We start from the raw sequence: 21,965 nt of genomic DNA, 5'->3' as shown, positions 1-21,965 counted from the left end.
ATTTGTAACATGCAGAATCACTGTAATTGTTCTTGTTTTCTTGAAATCATAGATTTTAAAGAAAATGTTTATTCAACTATGATGTTGTAAGAAATGCCAATGGAATTACAAGGTATTTCACAAAGAATAGAGAAATAAATAGGGAGTGTGGAATGCTTTGTTGTATTACAACTGAAATTGCGAAGCCAAAATAGGAAATGATTAAAATACTATTATGTAAAATAGTTGATATCTTTATACATTAAAATGAGGTTTTTTTTTGAACATCACAGTTTTTGAACATCATAGATAAAGAAGAAAACCAGAGGTAGAGGTCAGTTGTCACTTCTATCGCTTGCAATTAGTTCCTAAATTAATCTGTTATTAAAAGGTACTCTAATCAGCTGCAGATGTCTGTAGATAACTTTTGAGCTACCACATTTGCAAGTCTTGGTGCGAGTTATGCACTGTTCCCTGGTAAAAAACCTCCTACAATAAATAACTCCAGATCAGTAGCTCACCTCAAAAACCATTGCTAATTGATAAAGGAAGCCAATCCATGATAATTTACAAATTTAAATTCTACAGACTTTCAACCCTTTTGAAAATGTACACATCTGTCTCATTGGATGGATTTTCAAAGGCATCTAAATAACTTAGAAGGGTATAAATAACTTTAGGGCTGGTAAACTAAATCTGAGTACATTTTAACGTTCTTTGGACAGCTAGTCTCCCTTTGGCACCTTTGAAGGCCTGCTCAGTTTCATTTATGAACATCAGAATGGAGGTGATGCCAGTTAGCATCTATTTCAACGTTATTTCAGGTCTTGCACTAGAATCACAGGTTTCAGTCTGCTGCAATTTCATTTAACATTCTTTAAAATTTTTTACACTTCATTTCCTACAAGAAGACTTTGTGGCAACCTACCAAAGGAACTATCTTGCTTTTAACCCCTTCTATGATATTTTGTGTCTTTTAGCTGTTCCGTGAAATGAAGATGTATCAAGCAATTTTTAAAAATAGGATTAACTTTATCTTTTTAATTATTATTATTTTTAGATGCTAGAAAAGGTGTAAATTGTACAGTGGTTTTGCATTTTGCATATTCATATACACTCTGCCATTTCCATTAGCTATAAGATGGGCTGCAATGTCACTTAGCTTAGAAGTTTCAATGTCATCATTATCAACACTGCAGAGTGAACTTGTCCTATTGCACATTCACAGAAATAACTCTTTCTGGAGGCATGAAGACGTGAAGAGCTAGTCATTCAATTACCCTATAGGCCAGGCAGGGATGGTCAAATTAATTACTGTCTCATGAATATAAAAGATAAGGGGCCAAATCCAAAGAAAAGCCTCAGAGTCTATGAGCTGGGAATTACAACATGACCATTTTAAGTGTTTTTTAACACACTCACCAGGACCTGGGGTACACTTTGCAGCTGTTGAAAAAAGTAAATTTGTGTCAATCCAGAAGATTGGAGGAGAAGGCTTTTTCTCACACAAGGCTTGTGCTCATGCTTTATCCTGAAGACATGTATCAATAGTTACTGTTTTGAAAAGACTATGTGAGGTTCATATGTATCCAAACCACATAGTCATCATTCTGCCTCTTATATTTTATTTAGTAGTGAACTATCACTATCAGTATCAGGAAATTAGAGGATTAGGCCTGATTCCCTGTTTGGCAGATTCACAAATCCTTTTGCAACTCTGGGCCAGGTGTATATTTTCACCTGTGCTGCTGAAACTAAGATATGTTGCTGCTTGGTGTAGAAGGGTTGAAAGGACTCCAAGAACCAGAGGCCATTCTAACACATTTACCTGAGGACTTAAGACAAAGCTTCAGGGGCAGATTTGATTTGTTTTTGTACCCACCAGTCTTGCATCCCTGCCTTTGGGGAAGAAGAGTCCCTTCTCTTTCCTGCATCCATTTCATCCATTTAATCTAAGTCACCCATCTGATTCCAAAATTGCAGTTTACATCCAGAGGAAATTTAGAGTAGTTATGAATAGTGAATGTTTCAATCTTTTAATGGAAATAATGTATAAACTCCTGCTGACTTGAGAGGGAGCACAGAGAGGCTTTGTAAATGCACCAGTTATCATTTCAGCAGAATTCTTTACATTTATTATTTTATTATTTTTTTTCTAAGAACAAAACAAGTCTGAAAAAAAATCTGAAATCTAAAAGGAGAAATAAGGACTCTAACAACTTGAGAGATTTAAAACATTATTTTATAGCTAACTAGTTTGTAGTAGCATTTACAAAGGTGTTGTTTAGTATGTTTGTGGTTTTTTTTTTCTTTTATTTATTTTTTTTTTGGGGGGGAAAAAAAAAAAGTTTAATAAAGAGTGTTGATGAAAATGTCACAGGGTTATTTTCAGCAGTCTTTTGCTTCAGATATCTCACATGGACATTTTGTTATTTTGTGCTGGCTTTTACACTAATGCCCTGTAATTGTGTTTCACTTCCTCTGATTAAGCTGACAAGTAATTTGAATGGATATCACTTAGCACATTGATCTGAGGAGGTGACAGGAATAGACCACAGTTTTGCAATGTAAAAATAGAAGGAGCTTATCCATTGCTCTTACTTTCTTTTGAATGTCTCTTTTGAATGGAGTTTAAACAGATCCCATTTATCTATTTATTTATGTTGTGTGTTTTATTTCATCACCAGTGTCTGATGCTTGTGGTGTGCTAGAAAGAAACATATGGGCAGAAAGAAGCCAGTACTCAAGATGACCAAATAATTGCTGTAATGAGAACTGAGTTATTTTCTTTCCCAGGCTTTCCTCTATCTCCATTCATTCAAAACAATAGCTAAAGTTACAGTATGTGTCCAATTAAATCTCCTGCTTACTGTTTCCTTGCAGGTGAGGGTTTGCTGGAGGTGTGCCAGGTGAAAAGCATTGCTGCCAGACACACAAGCCACTGCCATCAGATGTCTGACACATGCAATAACCTGGTGTCGTGCAGGCTGCATGGTACCCTGCCAAGTAGGGTGTCAGAGTAGGAAAGAAGCAGTGGCTACATTGGCTGCAAGAAACATCAGCCCAAATCATTTCAAATATTGTTTTGGTGGAGCCTGTAATTGAAAGCATTCAGGACTGGTTGACAGATAAAGAGGAAAAAAAAAAAAAAAAAAGCTGGGTGATCTGAAAGGAACTCAGTGATAAGGGAAAAGAAACTAGTAATGAATTCAAAAAAGCATTTAATTCTCTCTTGTAAGTACAAATATTGAGTTTCTTCTTACTTGGCATTGACTTTCAGCTGCATACATTGATGAACACATTTTTGATAAGTTATAAGCATGACCTCATTTCCTTATGGATCACCCAAGGAATGCAAGCATGATGCAATTATGAAGAAGGAAATGCAGACATGATACCAAATACACATCTGTTAGATAGTGACAGACAATCCTATTTTTTGAAAATCCTATTTTTTAGTGATAATTGAAACTCAAAGAGTGCTAAGTAAAGTCAGGACAATTCTATGCCTCGTACAGACAGGCCAGATTTGGGGGGTTTGAACTCTAAGGCTAAGTAATACCTAGTTATATGCCATTAGCAAAAGGCCTGGATCTAAATATAAAAACATAGTTGAAACTTCAGTATGTTCATTTAAAAAAATGATTCATTAAAAAAATGATGTTCATTAAAAAAAAAAAAAGGCAACATTTCTGAACACCTCTAAACTCTTTGATGTATTTCCAGCAGTCACTTAATTTCTCAGAGATGTCTAAAATGTTTCTTTGCTGAAAAAAGTGCATCTGTGTACACTACATAAGCCAATGTTATGGTAAAATATTGTCATCAAATAATTTTTTTTTTCTTTAAATGTTCAAAGAAACAAAAAAGATTTTGTGAGCTGGAGAAATGAAATTATGTGGTTGTCAGTGTAAGAGGGAGACCTGGAAAACACTCCAAAATTTTCAAGGAATGCTTAGATTTCTCAGGAAGTCCTACATTTAATTCGGGGAATAAAACTTGTCCCTGGGATTCACGATATATCCTTTAATTTAAAACAAGCTAGGAAGAGAGTGATTTTTACTGAATGAGGCATAAAATAGAGACCCGTTGTGGTAACAGACATAAATATCACTTCTATTAAGAGTGCTAACAAGTATTTCCACTAATCTGTAACAGAAATGTAACACAGATTTTTTTCAGTAAATTTTCCGAGTTTATATGCATGTAGTATTGTTCATTACATGTTGTAAGATATCCTGAAGATTTCTACTGCTTATCTTTTCTTAGTTGCCTTGTATTACTTAAACTTTTTAACAGATAATTTTTAATGGAAAATAGGGTAGAAAACTTTGTTAATTTTTTTTTTTTTTTTTTTTTGATGTTGTGGTGGTGTGTTTTTTTTTAATGACTTAGTAACTTTAACAGGGATGCTTATAATAACAGACTTTTCTCAGAGCTTGTAAAGTTGGTAAATTTTGTCACTTTTTATTTACATACTTCTTCACTATGAACTTCCATATCTGAAGGGAAAGAAAAAATATGTACTACCTCCTTCTCCTCCAGTTATTTTAGATTAAGAGAAGATATCCAGAAGTGATTTAAAAGCAGATTGCAATTTACAGCTGGAAAGCAGTTGGTAGTTAAATGAGGAGTTTATAGTGGACCCTTTGCAAGTGGATGTCTGTGAAGAAATTAGAATAATTTGGAATTCTGGAGTAAACAGTTCTGACCTTCTAAATGGAAGCATCTGCAAGATTTCATTTAACTGACGGCTAGGGAGATTCTCAGCTGGTGTAAATTAGTGTGACTTCATTGGAGCTGATGGTTTTATAACAGTTTACACCAATGAAATTTCTGTCCTCAGAAATTCTATTTTTTTAAACACATTTATCTGCAACAGCATCAATTTGTGTACAGACATCTTCTGAATGGAAATATGCAGTTTATTCTATGACAAACCTGATGTTTTCCTCTTTGGGTCCTCTGAGTAAGCGCTGCGAAGGAAAAGATGCTCTTTAACTAAAAGAAATGTGCTGCAAATCAGTATTCTGATGCATAATGTTATAAAGTCAACTCCCTTCCAAACAGGAAGGAATGAGGGGAAGTTCTCCGGGACATTAGGACAAAAACCTGGACTGGATTTTCTAATTTCACATTTTCTGGAGAAATCAGCCACAGGTACTCTTTGAAAGGAACCAGTTCCTGTTTATATGCCTGCCATCTTTGGCTGGACTATTGGGGGAAGAGGGTTAGTGTCTGTGGGTGCAGCTGTGTGACAAAGCACTGAAACATGGGGCAGGTGATGCTGTAGCCCCTTAGAGCACTTTTAGTTCAACTGGGCAAGATACAGGGAAGGTTTTGGTTACTTCTGTTTTGGACTTAGAGCTCCAGATTCCTGTTTAACTTCTACGGCTTTTTTTTTTTTTTCCACCCTACCCCCCAAAAAACAATAATGTTTTCTTATAATTTAGGAATATCCCACTGGTTGCCTTTTCTGCTTTTATTGGATACCACCATATGCTGTAAAATCCTCTTCTGGCTAGTAACTAGAAGAAAAGTGCCACAGTGATCTTGGAAGCTAGTTCAGAAATGCACAGAAATATAAAAATATTCAACGTACATCTGAAAATTAAAAAGAAGCCTTGCTGTCTTCACTCTTAAGAATGGCAAAGGTTGCATTTTAGGCAAACTCTACTATCATTATAAATATAAATTCTTTTAGCAGTTCTTTTTTTAAGGAAGCCTAATTTCCAGTATATGGTTATGGGTAACTATTGATTAATGATAACAGCTGTTATTTGAAAACTAGTATGATCAAGCCCTAATCCTAACTGGTCTTTTAAATCAAACTGCTGTCATTGATAATCTTCCTGAAAATCCTTGGCTATTGCTGTGAAACAAGAAATAGTTACAACGGAGAATGGTACAAAACAAACAAACAAAAAAGCAATAGCCACAAAGCAAACAAATTAAAAGAACACAAGTTCTCCCTCTTGTGAGAGGATGAAAGAGCAAACCACACACAGCTGATATTAACCACACCACTTAATTCACCAGCTCCAACCTCAAGGGCATTTGGCAGTTATGGTGATGTGGACTGCATTAAAATGTGGATAAACCAGAGAGTCTTCTTCACCCTTTTCCATAGTCAGTTCTCATTATTTCTTTAGTTTGTTACATGCTTAGTTCTAACTGTGTGCAAATCTAGATAAAACTTGTTTGGGTCCGGGCCAAAGACAAGATTTGTGCACCTGAGATACCACGCTGGTACCCAGCTCATGGTTCATTTATGTTCTGTTGCCTTTATTCACTGCCTGGGATTGCAAGGATGCAGCTTGCTCAGTTTTCTGCATAGTTGTGATTATTTATGCAACGCTGGAACCAATTACACTCACTGTGATCTAGTCACAATTTTACAAGGTAATTAAAAACTGCTGAAAGCAATTGTTTCATTTAGGAAGAACTTCTTGTCCGTAACTTACATTTATGAGCAGGTTATTTAATGAATGACATTCTAAAACTGAGTAGTACCATGGAAGTGCCCTGAAGAAAGAGTGTAATTCAGTTTTTTATTGCAGACTGGCAAGATAATATACATACCGGGATCTTTTTGTCTTGTCCTTTCTCTGTGGTGTCCAAACCTTTCTCCTTTGCAAATGCTGCTGCATAAACAATAGTCAAAAGACCTGAGTTGAAGGATTTCTAAGCAACCTTTCCTGCCCTCATTTATGCAGAATTCTCCTTTTTTTCCTAAAGGGAAAAAGAAAAATGATTAAGAGGAAAAGGAAACAAACAAAATCATTCCATGTGACTTGATTCTTTAGGAAAAAAATGAATATAGAAAGCAGATGATTGCAGAAGGTACAATCTGGTTACTTAGAATAAATGCTAAAAAGAAAAAAACATCATTTACAGGTATAAACATAAAGAATGGATGAAATTACTGAGCTGAGCAGAACAGTAATTGACATTCACACCATGTTTCTAAGAGCTTTACTCACCTTACCAATTTGAAATATATATATATATGTGTATTCTAAGATGTCTTGTTCAGCTCATCCACAGGGGGACCACACAACTTTTCTAAAATATGTTTTCCTGACCCATCTCCCTAGCTAATAGCTAAGGTTTTCAGCTTCCAGTGAAATTTAGCCTCTACTCAATTCTACTAGGATATATGGGTTAGCCTTTTCCTGACCTGAAATTAGTCTTTTTAACCTGTCAGAAGGAGACTATGTATTGGTATGTTTAAACCCAGCTTTCTGCTTAAAAGCACTGAAGCAGCTTACGTCTGATGTTCAAAATGTTTTTCCTCTTAGTAGTAAGCTTCTCTTCATCACTTTTAAAAGGGCTATTGAACATGAGCATAGTTTTTAAAGAGTGATGTTGTTCAACATTTAAAATAAAATATTAGGACAGATATATTTTTGAGCAGCAGTTTACACCTTAATAAAACATTGTGATATTGAAGTTCTGAATAAACTGTAAATAATGGAACCATCTACCTAGGGGATGATGAAAATATAAGAGTATATCAAGGTTTGGTAGCTTTTGGATCAATAGATAATCTCTCCAGCTGTCTCCTAGAGGCTAAATTGCTCAATAAATGGCATTGAGGGTGTCTTGGATATGCAACGTGCAATATGTTAGGAGACTGAGTTCTCCCAGGTGTTTGGGCTTACATCTAAAGCAGCAGAGATGACAAGGGAATGTGTGAAAACAGTAGTCCTAAAATTTCTTACACCATTTTAGGCTTTTATTATTAATAATATTTGTGATAAATAGAAGCACTGAGCTTCTAGATTACGCACTTTAAAGGAATAATTTTTTTTTGGTAGCTCTCTCTAATGTTTCTTATTTGGTAGCTATGCACATTGTTTTTGTTTTTTATCTGTGATAGTCATGCACATTGTTTTTTTGTATCTGTGGTATTACATTGTAGGCTTGCAATTGCTGCAGTTTTTGTGTATTTGGTAGTACTTCATCCCCATCTTTAATAGGTTACTATTGCCAGCCATGTTCATCTGTCATTGATTGTAAAAACAAAATTCTTAATGTGCTCAAAGTAACGGGTTTGCATCTCACATGAGTGCATGCATCATGTGTGATGATGCAGTCTTTGTGTGCATGTAGACATATTTATTACCATAATATTTATGCCTTCTTTATAATAGTAATGGTAGCAGCAATCTTATCTGGTTCATGTGCTGAAATGACAGCTTTATAATTTCCCTTTCAGTGTTACTTGGAATTAGTCAAAGCTGCCAACACAGTTCCAGTCTAAAACATCCTCTTCCAAGGTTGTGTGCATGTCATCCAAAATGCACTATGGCTCTAGGCTGGTTGGCCTCACTGTCTGTGTCTTGATTCTGTGATACTCTGTAGGTCTGGAAAACAGCATCCATTTAAGTACCTCATGCTGATCAAAACAGTTCTGTAATGAGCAAGTCTTGGGAAATAAATGGCCTTAATAGTTGTGAAAATATTTGGGGAGATTATTATTTTATTCCAACAGTATAAACTGTGAAAAGCTTATGGAAAGAAGAAAATGAGGGAGGTAATAAGGGCTTTTTCGAAAGAAAAACTGTGCTATATCCTAAGAGAGATCTTTCTAGCAGATGCTGGAAATTCTTTTCTAATTAAGGTGTTTTTTTTTTATATTATTATTATTATTTTGTTATTTCCCTTTCTAACTTAATGGAGTTGGAGTTCCCTATCTAAATAAGAACTTGCCTTAATACTATGAAGTTTTAACTGTAGGGCTTTTTAATCTTTGTTTAATATAAGGAATATAATGAATTTATATTTGGTTTATTGTTCAAGAAATATACTTGACAGTGGTTGTGACTGTAGGCATTTACTAAAGCAAAATAACAGTAACTAGATTTCTCCAGGTACTGGCGAAAGTTGGAGATGTTGGAAATGTTGAAAATGGAGAAAAGTTATTCTGCATCTTAAGGCTAGCTTAAGAATGCTTGAAAAATATATTCAGGAGGCTGGATCTTGTATTGCCTGATCTGGGAAAGGGACTGTGGGAGAACTGTAATGGCACAGCCCCTGGTCAGAAGCCCGTGGAAGTCAGCTTCTCTTGAGAAATTGGACACGAATCAAGCAGGCAGGGAAAAGCTGTAAGGATGAGAGTGACACGGATCGAAAGAATCATTTGAAAACCTCTCAAGTAGAAACAGCACCCAAATGCTGCTAATGGTCACTAGGTATCAGGGACTTTTATTAATATATGCTCCTATAACAAAGTTATTATTTAATCATGAGTAGATGTAATTCTGTCCACAGGAACTCTAAATACTAGTGTTTTGGCATTCCAAGGATTCTAGGCATTTCTTTTCATTCTCCTTTTAACCCAATGCCAAGAGCAGTTTTTACATCCTTTTTATCCCATTTCCAAAGTACCTTTCTTCCCTTTGCAGAAAGTTTAACAGAGAAATGCTATAAGGCTCAGTACCAAGCTTTATGTTGTTTTTTTTTTTTTTTTTTTGTTGTTGTTTTTTTGTTTTGTTGTTTTTTTTTTCAGAAACACAGGAAACTGCTCAGTTCCTTTCTATCCCTTCTAGGAATGGAGGCCAAAAATTTATCAGAGAGCAACATTAATATAACAGTATTTAAGGACTTTGATAAATAAACTTTAATAAACTTACATTTTCAGCACAGAGCAGATGGTGTTTGACAGACCCGCCTGAAGCTATGTAACATCACATGCCATGCTATTTATTTTACAATAATGTGATTTACTAAACAAATTTCTCCTCCTTTGAAATTGTACTGTGAAGAAGGGCTTTTCTACCCAAATTTAAAGGCAGCAGCCATTTCATAAGTAACAGGTGAAGAACACTTAAAATTCCTGGATATGGAAAAACTGGCCTCTTATGTGTTAGTAAAATATTGCCATGGAGAGAGCTAAACTGGATCTCTGTCCACATGGTTTGGTGGCCTGTTTTCCAGCACAGCTTGGTTCATGCCATTTAGCATTTCAGACAGCGTGTAGGCATGATTCGGGCAATTGCACAGAGCAAGGACATTTTCAGTGAGCAATATAGATGAGGCTTTTCTCTGTTTTGAAGGGAGAAGGGGCTGGCCAGATGGATATTGCCAGTTTGCGTTGTGTGGCCTAAGGGTCACAGAAGGGCTCCCTGTTGTCTTGTGTATCTCAATAGGATGTACCTTAAGGGCCACTGTTTATTTAATTTAAAACTACACTAAAAAGTTACAAGAAAATTTCAAAAAGAGGTTCAGGAGAGGTGTTAGGTGTAGACTACCATGGGCCTACCCTCATGGGTTAGTCCATGTGAATTGGTAGAAAGAGCAATACAAAATACCCAAGTTAGGAGCATAAATCCCAAACTTTTAGGTCAATCAGAAAAATTCTGCTTTCCTCCAGTGACCGTTTAGGGAATGTCAGGTGCCCTTACTCCTAAACTGTGCAGTTTATCAGGTACCTAATTTATTCCATGTCCCTTAGCTGACTATCCTGCAAGAAGTCCCAAGCTCCTTTTCAGGACAGTTTCATGACCCCTTAAATTAGTGCCAAGCATGAAGTGCTTGATTTCACATGTCAGTGGTGAATGCAGGATACATCTGTCCTGCACAAGAATCACTGAAGAAGAACTGCTAACTTGTTTGAGAGCTGTAAAATACCATCCCAATGTAGCCTTAAATGGTGTGGTGTTTGCTTTTTCAGTATTCTCATTGCATTAATACTCACTGCAGTTTGTACCAGTATTCATATTATTCTTGGATTTCTTAAAAGAAGAAGAAAAATAAAAAATAAAAAGGATATCTTTAACACAGAAAAAAATATATATATTTATAAATATATAAATGCAGTTTGTGTGGCTACATAACCTTCAAAGTCAATGGTACAAATCTTAAACAATGAGAAGGAATAGAAGAATTTAAATGATATATAAGAAATTTAATTATTTGAGTAGGAAAATAATGCATCCCGAAACAGTGATATCACCAAGGACACTTGGTGCAGCTAGTAGATAGCACACAGCTGGAGTAATTGACAATTTTCTTGAATGTATCTTTGTAGTCTTGTAGACCAGCAACCTGGCTGAGACCAGCTTATCTCACAGTCCCTGTTGTGCCATTGCAGAAGTTAGGAGAGGCTTCCTACACCAAATTTATCTGCCCACACGTGCTTCATTTTTATTGTGAAATTCAGCTTTAAAAACTATACATTGCGAGCACTTCTAACAGTTGCCATCTTGGACAAAATACTTGGGGTTGAATTCAGGACATCTGAAATTAAAAGCATGTTCCATGATGACTTAGGCTATGGAGCCATAGTTCTTTAGCCGGGGACCAGCAGAACTCAAAGGAAAGTGAGATAAAAATATCAGCAGGTTACACGGCTGCCTCCTCTTGTATGATAACAAATGCTCTCCCTGTCTGTTTTCTACTGTTTGTGGGATTAGCTCCAGAATTTGTAATGGGTTCGTTTTAGAAACCTACGAGGTAAATATATATTTTGTATTAAATTCTGGTGGTTTTTGATAATGTTATGTTTGAATTTCTAAATGAAACAAGGAGACAGGTTTTACAGATTTCTAAATGATCGTAAAGGCATTGGCCCCATATCATAATTAGAATTACAGACAGTAATAGAAAGCAGGCGTTCCCTCAAATGAATGCTTAAAGCAGAAGACTGGAGCCCAGGCCATTTGCCAGTGTGGCCATGGAGAGCTGATAACACAGAGCTTTACATTTGAGAGATCATTATTGAAAGGGTATGTTTAATCCCCATCCCACCCCAAAAGTGACTTCTCAATAGGTCCCAGAAACATATGCTATTAGGCTCGGTTGGAAATAGAAAATCGCTCTTAATCATATGCAAGGAACAATTCTAAATAGGAGCATTTGAAAACACCATTGGGAATGAAAGAGTCCAGCCAGAAAGAATGGAAGATCATTTTGATTCTTGATGAAAAGCTATCAAACAGAGTTCAATGTGGTAAGGGATGTGACAAATCTTTAGAGAGGCAGTCTTCTCTTAAAAGAAAGGTAATGCAGCTGACAAAGTCACTTAATGCTTTTTGTACCATGGAACCTAAAAGAATTTGTTCTTTTTTTCAGTGGTTATGAGCCACAGAAAGCTTCCCCCTCCCACTCTCCCTCTCCCCCTTTTTAATCTTTGTGAGGATTTTTGCTTTGAGACTTCCTGCAGGAAACTGTTTTAAGTGGAAGTCTTCTTTATACTGCACCTAATGTCTGCCAATATGATTCCTGTTACAGGCGTAAGGACCATTTTCCTTCTGTCCTCAAGCTGTGTTGCTGCTTATTATCATGTTTAACATTCCCAGTGCCTGGCAGGATAGAGATTAGAAGCTCTTAATATTCGCTTTATAGTGAAAGGTCTTGCCAGATTTTTGGAGCATGGGCTATAATATATGCACATAATTTATTGTTGGAAAAGTTCTGAACTCTCCAGTGAGTCACCTTAATCTTTCTTCTTATCATTTTAGGTTTGTTTTAAAATAACCTGCCATGCTCCCCCCTACACACACACATGCATAAACATTTAAAATATTGCATTGGAAATAACAACTTGATGGAAGCAAACAAAAAGAGATGCAGAGATTTCCTTTGACAAACTTGAACTGTTTAAAGAAAAAAAATATATTTGTGGACTGCTTTTCTTTAACTCCAATATCTCATTTTTAACAGACTGGACGGAAGGAGAAGGGGGACCCACTCAACATTGCTATTGACAAGATGACAAAGAAAACACGAGACCTTCGAAGACAGGTAATTTATGCTTTTCATAATGCTTCTTGAATTTCCAAGGAATTCATTGCTTTTCAACTTCAGGCTGATTTTGCCACTTGGAGAAGCGTAAAGAATTTGTGGCCTTATTTAGATATGTCGCTACATTGCACTTGACATTAAACAAAGTACTAGTATTTCCTTAGCCAAAAAAAAAAAAAAAGGAGGCTGGAACGTATTCCAAATTTAACACCCAATGGTCTTAATATGTGGGAGGATAGGCAGATTGGCCAGACCTTCACTGCCTTTGCAGCCCAGAATCCCCAGTCATAAAAACAGTGGCATATGTACTTATTTGTATTTATATGAATACTCTCAATGAAATAACAAGAATAATTAGCGGAATATGAAAATGCTTGTAAGAACAAAATATTTTCAAAAACTTTGAAGTTACCACATTAAATGAAGATCCTATGAAGAAGGATCTTCATAAATCCTGGAGAAGGCTGATACATAACTGTTATGCATAGTTTACATTTTCTTATATTACTTTTAGCTTTGTGGCTGGTAATAAGACTGGAAGATTTGTCTTCAGACAAGTCTTGAGATGGAAAAGAAGGGAGACTGGAAAAGAAATAAAATAAATACTCTGAGTTTTTGTTTACATTTTCAAATTGGAAAGTTGGAAATACTGCATCTTTTTACCACTTTTTTCTACTTTTGAGAAGATCCCAATTCTGCATTTTCTGTTAAAAAATCACTACCTGACCAATCAAACCTTGACCCTATGGAAATGATCTAACATCTATAAATCTGCAAGACAAGTAAGGACTTAAATGCACTTTCAGATACCTATTTGCAACTTGATAGTTTTGGAAAGACACATTTTAAAAACAATGCTCTTCTTTTTTTCAACTCTTCCTGATGTATCAGAAAATGTGTTTTGAGGATAATATTCTCAGAGCTTATTTCTCTAAATAATATAAATTTTGCAATGGACTTACAGGCAATATGAATCATCTACTCCCCTCTATAAAGCCTAGAATCACATCTGTTGTTCAACTAATGACAGAAGAAAGATCTCCGCTGTTCTGACCTCCAAATTTGTAGGATCCTAGGTTCTGCAGTGGAGTTTGTACCATGTGTTGCCTCCCACCTCTGTTCTTATTGCTTAAAGGAAGTAGCAGACTAACACATGAGTTACTGTTCTGTGTGAGGTTCTCAGCAGTTGCCTGAATTACTCATCCCTAAAGCCAAATTTACTCTGAAACGTGATTAAAAAATGGCACCTTTCTCAATAAACTCTCTGTTTCTCGTGTATATTCAGCCCCATGGGTGTTGAATTCAATCACAAAAAAGTTGAAACTCTGTATGTGGGTAAAGTGAAGCACATACATAAATAGATTCCTGCATAGATATGAAGCTTTTAATATAGTTTCTGGTATTTATGACTGTTAATCACATAGGTATAATGTTTATTAAATTGTGACAGTTGCTAGTAAAGATCAGATCCTAACTGCACTAGGTGTTACTTAAGCATACAGGAAGACAAAGTCTCTGCTTTCAACAATGTATATTCAGACTATGAATCAGTGTACTTTAGAATCAAAACCTAGATTCTGCTTCATCTTACGCATAATCAAGAGGATGAAATGTTCATATGTCTACCCAGACCTGCCTATACATCCCCTGCTAAATTTCACAATATGTGTCTGTCACTGAGGACTTAGGGGAGAAAGGATCAAAGATTAAGAAGAAATGAACCACAGCTGAGATTGCAGTGTTACACTCTTTCAGTCTTTCAATTTTGGGCTTAATCATGGAAGAGACAACCAACCTCGAATATCAGAAAGTCTTTTGTTTTTAATGAATACATTTTAAACCAGACTTGTTGATCAGATTTATGAAGCTGACCACCATAAAATTGGACAATCTACAAAATATGTTTTGGCAGTGATGAAGGTATATATATACCTAATTTGGTAGTCAGGTTCCCTTGCTAGTCTTCAGTAGTCAACTATCCAAGACTGTTTTTTCTTTCACTCCCCATGTTACTTAGCTCTTTATTTCTGAGATTTTATTTCATTATCTACGTAAAATGCAGCTATATGAAATTATTGTGATTGGGACACATGGCACTAAAATTCCATCTCACAATTTACAGACATATCAATATTTCCCATTCTGATGGAATTACAACTTTATCTCATCATTTAAACTTGCCTGGACAATGGAAAAGTATTATGGAAATCTAATTATATGTCTTAATATAAACTGCCAGTAAGAACATCAACCTAAGTCAGACTGAACAAGTTCTTGGAAGCAGACAAGTCTCACCAGTCCATAGGTTACTGCTGCCATTGCTTGCTTTATTTTGAACAATTTGGAAAAAGCACAGAGTTCTGTGTATGATAACAAGTTGTGCCAGTTGGCAGGATTTTAGATCTTTTTTTTTTTCTTTTTCCTCACTCGTACGCTAGTCTGTTGTTAAAAAAAAAAACACTAATGCAAAACCTAAAAGTTGAACAAAAACATCCTGCATTTTGTGGTACAGCAAGCTAGACTGGTGACAGCAGCAGGGTACTTGTCAATGCCAGTTATTTTGTGTGTTTATCTTATCCCCTTATGGAAAAAAAAATACTGACCCCATACTAATATTAATACTAACCCCTTAAATACTACAGTTAATCATAAAGCAGCATGCTCACACTTTTTCAAGCACTGCAGCTCTGCGGTGACATTGAAGCAGAGATAAGCAGGAAGGACACACCAAAGAATTTGGCTAAGACACAAACCGGATGCACAGCGAGGACCAACATGGTCTATAGATCATCTGGAGATGTATGAGCAAGGCACCAGCTGTTCTGCTGTCACCACCACTGGTGTCCCACCTGTTAGTGCCACTGCCTCCTGCCCTGCTGCTGTCATCTCTTTCTACATGCCCTGTTCCAGTTCATCAGCTGAGCTTGTTCAATCTGTGTTAGCCAGTCAGTTTCCCCACAAGGTATAATAACCAAAACCATTAGTTTTCTCTTAAAGAGCAGATATCTGTACTGCTATTAATTCTAGCAGTGCGGCCTGTCTACAGTATTCTATACAGTAGATTGAAATCAAATAATTCCTCATTTTTGTCCATTCAAGCCAGACTAATACTTCATCTGCCTCCAAGAGGAGGGAATTGTAGAGAGAAAGGAAGGTTTTTTTACCAGCAATTCTCAGCTTAACTGGAAACATTGCTCTCATGTACCTGTTAAGAGCAATTCATCAACTTCCAGCATCTTTAGTTTTATATTATTACTAAAGGTAGTTACAAATACTTTATGAAGTAAATACTCAATAGAAAATTTTATCTTTCTTTAAAGCTCACATGATTTTATGACTTGAAAAGACTATTGAAAAGCCACATCTGTTTTTTTTCCAATAGTTCCAAATTTTCATTTTGGAAGGTAGTAGATTGCTTTAGCTTTTCATTACAAATTTGAACATATAAAAAAGTATTGAAAACTAAAATTGAAAACAAAATTTTAAAAAATTCAAGAAAGTTTTTGATTTCTTTTTTTTTTTTTTTTTTTTTATCATTTAGCATTTTGAAATTTCCAGGTTTCATTCCAAAGTAGAACAAGGAAAAAATTAGTATTATAGTAGGACTTCTGGTTCCTGTTGCAGTTTTAGGCAGCAAACATTTATAATAAAATATATATATAAGAATTGTGAAGTGGAAAGTTCAGAAATGACTACATTTTGATGAATACATTTGGTACTTTGAATGTTTAGACTGATGTGCTGTACTTTTGTTTTAATGTAGCAGTTATGTAAAATAAGTTAATGCTATTCTTTAATACCTATGTGTGCAGTATCAAAAGGTAGATTTTAACATCTGATAAATGACATAAGGTATGCATCCTTGGGAGCAATCCTGTTCCTGTTGGGCTATAGTACCCCACAGCACCACAAAAACAAACAAACAAACAAAAAAATGAGTAATATCAAAATTTTTATTAGTAGTTGCATACAGATAGTAGCTAGAATGGTGATTTTATGTATGGAAAACTTTCGTTATTTCTTGAAATACCCATGCTTGTTTTCATGGTTGTATGAATTCTTGGAAGCAGACAAGTCTCACCAGCACATAGCTTACTGCTGCTGTTCTTCACACTGCTCTCTGAAGCAAAACATTCCAATTTAGCGTTTCTTTTTAGCAAAAAATTCTTCTTCTCAGATTGTCTTTTCCAGACAACATCCTGCAAGCCTCTGAGGAATACATATTTTGTAGACACAGGACTGAAAAAAAATAATTGAGAAAAACTGAATTAATGAAGACTTGTTTTCTGTACAATTGTGTTGTCAGTATTGGTCTTCTTAAAAATAGAATCTCAGGTCTTCCCTTATGATCTCTGATTTTCATAATTTTTTTTTTTATCTTCTCATATCCATCCGTCTCCTCTCTGCTGCTACCTCTTGTACAGTAGCTCCGTTGTTACTCTGGGCTGGCAGGTAAAATGCGGGAAGAACTGATGCTGATCCTGGCACCCACTGTGCTGAGAGGCCAGCTGGTACCTGTGGGGTGGCTGACCAGCTGGCATCTGTGTTGGTACACTGGCCAGCCAGCTACCGACTTCACATTACAAATTTCACTACGTGATTGGTCATTTACATTAATTGGGCTACACTGTGCCCTTATGTACACCTTTGTAAGATACTTGGTGGACTACAGACATGGTATTCATTAGTTATTAGTTATTATTAGTTATACATGGTATTCATTAGTTATATTCTCCAGCTCACTTCCCTTCAACTGCATAACTACAGTTAATATACTCCTTAACTCTTAGTCCTAGACAGTATTGTTTCAGTAGCTATACTCAGCTGAAAGTCAAACTTTTAAAAGAGTAAAGGTAGATGAGGAAAATACCTCCTGTAATTTATTCATGCAAATTTGGTAAAAGGTCTTGAAGAGAACTTCTTGATCATAGTCAACGTTTATTTACTTCATAGGTTTCTGAAAGTACTCACAGTTTTGTGTACTTTCTTCAGTATGAGTTACAACAATTTGAATTAGATAATAGGCTTCATAATGTGCTTAGCAGTATTTGTCATATATATTTTTTTCTAGCTCTTGAGAGGCAGCCTATCTCCATTTGCTCTTTATTTTGGTCTTTTCCCCTTAAATTCAGTTGTATCACTGCTGTTTATGAATGCTATTTGTGGTTAAAAAAATAAAATTGTTTAGTACTTTGGAACCTGCCAAAAATTGATGTAGACTCCAGAGGGGTTTTCAGAATAAAAAAAAATATGAGTATTAGCTCATGCAATTAGACTAAAGGGACACCTAAAACTGAAAAACTGTGTTCTGTTGGAACAGGTTTTATCGCATCTAACCCATACAATGGAAAGTATGTCGTGAATAGACACTTATATAATGTTTTCAGTCTGTGGACTTAAACTCTGTCTATCTTCAAGTATGTGCATAGATTGCTTCTTTACAGTATGTAAAAACTATGAAGAAAACACAGGACCCCCTCCAAAAGTGGAAATTGTATCACGATCATTTTACTGACAAGCTGCCATCTCAGATACAAACTTGATGACTTGTGAAGTGCTGTAGGGAGGGCCAGCTGCACCTAAAAATGAAATCTTGCTGTCCTGAATCACGTTTTACTGATTTAAATTATTTATCTGTCCTCTCCCCCTTCCAAATGAAGACAAGCAAGAGTTACTGTCCAGTCTTCAGAAGAATAATCTGAAACACGGAAAAGTAAAGATGCTTCTGCAGATGAAGCTGCCTCAATTTAGATATTCTATTGTATCAGCTTTAAAGGCAGACAGCATCTATACATTAAGATAAAACCCAAGGGAAGTGTGAGTGCTTAGGAAGCAAAATGAAACTAGGAGCTTCAGAAGAACACAGTGAACCCAGTCCTAATCAAATTTATTAGATAACCAATTCCTTTCAGCTCGTTTCAGGAGCTAAGCAGCACACCCAAATAAATAAAAATTTGAATTGGGAGGAAAAAAAAAAATAAAAGCAACCTGAAACCCCTGAGGGTTCATAGCAGCTGGTGTCAAGTTTGGGAACTGGGTGATAATACAATCAACTGGGAGAATTCACCTTCAGAGAGAGGTTTGGGGGGGGTTTAAGGATGTACTTTGGAAAAGCTCAGTTTTCTTCATATATAGGGAGTCATGAGAAAACTGCTTCCTAATTTACATACCCCAAAGACAGGAGCTTAAAGGTAGGTTGTATAGGTAATCCTTTGACTTCTACGCTGTAGAGACAGTCAACACTGCAGCAATAGGCTCGTGTCTGGGAGGGCTGGAGAGGCGAGTTCTCTCATTACCATAAAAGTAGGTTTTGTGTGTCCTTTGTTGCAGACAAGAGGGCACCGTTTAAGGTTATAAATCCTGAAGGTGGCTCTATTAATTCATATAATTTAAGGAGAGTTAAAAACAGAGAGAGAGGGGTCATGGACCTTACCTAGCTCATGTAGCACAGTGAGAATTTTTTAAGAGAGTTTATACAGAGTTTTGAAGATGCAAAACGTCATGCAAGTGTGAAGTAGCAGCAGAATATCCAAGAGGGTTGTAACTTCAAATTTAGTCTCGCATGAATATTTACTAAAGATTTATTTTGTGAAGACAAAGTTGAAGCAAGGTCATGCTTAAATAGACGATCCACAGGAGTCTTGCTAAGTTTGTGCTATATTACCAAAGATGAGGTATGGGTTGTTCCCAAGGGAATGTGGAGCGTGATTGGTGATATTGCCTCATTCTGTCGCATGAAAATGCTCCTTGACAAAATGTTGGCATTTTTTTAAGGTGAGCCAGCCATAAGTCAGTCTGAATGTCTTTGAACCTAAGGCCACCTGCAGCATCAGCCCTTGCTCATTAGAAACTCATCACTTCTTCCTTGTTGCTTAATAGGTTATGTTTTCACCTGCAGTGACTTTAGTGCTCTTGATTATGGAAATCTGGAAGCTGTCTTTCTGAAAGCCGTCTATCAAATGCTAATACAGATTTATTTCTGTGCCAGTGCTACGTTTAGTGCTTGCATTCATTTAATGTGGGTGTGCTGCATTGCGTGTGTGTCAGTACGTTTTTACTGTGTTTCCCTGTCAGCTTGTACAAAGGTATTAGACAGCAATCTTGTGTAATGCTGTGTTGTACAGCAGAGATAGTAATGCTCCATTTGATAAAGTCCTTTACTCTTTCAGCTTCCACTGAATTTACAGCCAATCCTAAAAGCAATGGAAATAGTCAAAACCTCTGAATTTCACCAGCTTGGACTGAAAGCCCCCTGGCATGCTGTTAAATACTGCATCCTCGGTTTGTCTGCTCCTATCTGATAGACTCACTGGTGTATTTACTTTCAGAAAGGAATTTTAGAAAAGAAAAAAAAAAATCTGATATGAAAAAATAGAGGCAATGAACTATCACTGAATAATGATTTTGACTTGAACTTATTTAATGTATGCATCCCTCAAAATCTACTTCTTCTAGATGTTTATCACTGTGACATTGAGGTTTTTATGGTGCTCTGAAGTGCTTCAGAGGAAATGGAGAGTGTTTTAATACTGCTGATTTACTCTTTCAGGTCTGCAGTAATTTCCTTACAGCCTAATTGTAAGGCTGAGTTTAATTTACTCTACACATAATGTTTACTGATGCACATATGGTGCCATATTTCAGGAAACTATACCCATATCAGGTAGTTTTGTGCAAGGCTACAGTGTGTAATATTTCCATCAAATGAAGAAAATTTTCATCTGCAACGTGATGCTTGTGATGGATTATTTTTGTCTGGCAAAATCCAAAGAATGTGGCACCTATAGCTTTTCTTGCTTTCTGTAATAGGGTCTGATTTATTTATTTTTTTCCCCGCTGAGTGATGTTGCCAGTACAAAGAGTTGACTTTCGAAGTGGCTGATAAAGAATTACGAGCCAAAATTCAGTGACAAAATATATTGTGTATGTGTAGATCACTGCACATAGTTCATCTATTATTCCACAAATAATGAGTCTTCCTAAAAATTCACATACTTCAAGAGACCTTTGTACTCAGTCCAGGAACTTTAGAAGCTACCTACCCCTGTAATCACTACAGAGAAACAAGTACGGCATATCTCATTAAAAAGAGTTTTAAAAACACTTATAAAAGTGAGAGATGCTCAACAGAAATGTATAATGTTTCTTCATTCCTCCCTGCCGCCCAAAATAAAATAAAAAAAAAAATCAGAGAAGATTGTATTGATGATAGTTTTACATAAAAGCTTTAACTGTTTTGCGGTGTCAGCCAGAGAATGACCTGTAGTCACATTAGCTAACAAAACTCAGAGAAGCTTGTGTTCATAAAGATAGCTTCAAATTTTGATGTCCATTATCAGTAATGCAGTAGCAGGAGGAAGGGAGCAGTATAAATGGAGTGAAAAAAGTAGTCCCTTTCCAAAGACTTTTAAAACTCTGTCTTTTTAATGGATTTATGAGCAATGGTAAGGAGTACGTAGAATTTAATTTCCAAATGGGATTTCAGTGTTTCAGTAGCTTCTTAATTGACATTTTGTTCAGTAACATCATTTCTTAAGCATTTTAAAGTGTCTTTAGTGTTGCTTGCTACTATACAAATAGAAATACTAAAAGCTGTGTTTTCAGTTTCTGCTTTGTAAAAATTACCACAAGGAAATTACAAAAACAAACAACTGAAACAAGCAAACAAAAACGAAACAAAACACACACACACAGGAAAAGCAAACAAACAAACCAAAAAAAAAAAAAAAAAACAGGCTGGGATACCCTGCAGTAAGAGCTTTTTTTGAAAGGGATGGATGGTAATTGCTAATATCAAATGTCATCTCTGCCCATAAGGTGGGATCAGTTTTTGAATTTGAGTGACTCTTGGGAAGGATGATGGGAAATCTATTTTTCAGAATGCTGTCAGTTTTTAATCTTTTTTCAGCCATTACATGCAGCTCCAATAGACACGTCTAACAAAGACAGCAGTCATAAGCTCTCACTGTAGCTAAATTTCTAGTTCTTAGAGAAGCTAATGATATATAATGTTTATTATGGCAGCCTGTTTGTTCAGCTGGGGTAGATGGGAATGCAAGTGTGACACATAACACTTACTGTTTACCCTTTAAAGCTTGTTAGATTTGACTGTTTCTGAGAGAAGTTACTATGTATGCTTATCATGGCAAGGATTAACTAAATAAAGAAATTCTGTAGGCAAGTTCCTTCCCTTTTGTGACTAAATAGCTATTTCACTCCCCTGGATTATTTTGACT

At 36.0% G+C, this 21,965-nt stretch overlaps 1 protein-coding gene across 2 annotated transcripts in view; it reads left to right on the top strand.

Moving 5' to 3' along the window:
• Positions 1–21,965, top strand: part of CTNNA2 (catenin alpha 2) — a 474,395-nt gene that overhangs the window by 347,865 nt on the left and 104,565 nt on the right. For both annotated transcript variants that reach the window (XM_082760174.1, XM_082760175.1), the window contains exon 8: positions 12,649–12,729. In XM_082760174.1, coding sequence (XP_082616300.1) covers positions 12,649–12,729 — 81 coding nt within the window. The remainder of the gene's footprint in view (positions 1–12,648; positions 12,730–21,965) is intronic.

Source organism: Aythya marila (genome assembly GCF_965140915.1).
Source record: "Aythya marila genome assembly, chromosome: 4".
Lineage (NCBI taxonomy): Eukaryota > Metazoa > Chordata > Aves > Anseriformes > Anatidae > Aythya > Aythya marila.
The sequence above is the reverse complement of the archived record's forward strand: the minus strand, read 5'-3'. Positions and strand labels throughout refer to the sequence as shown.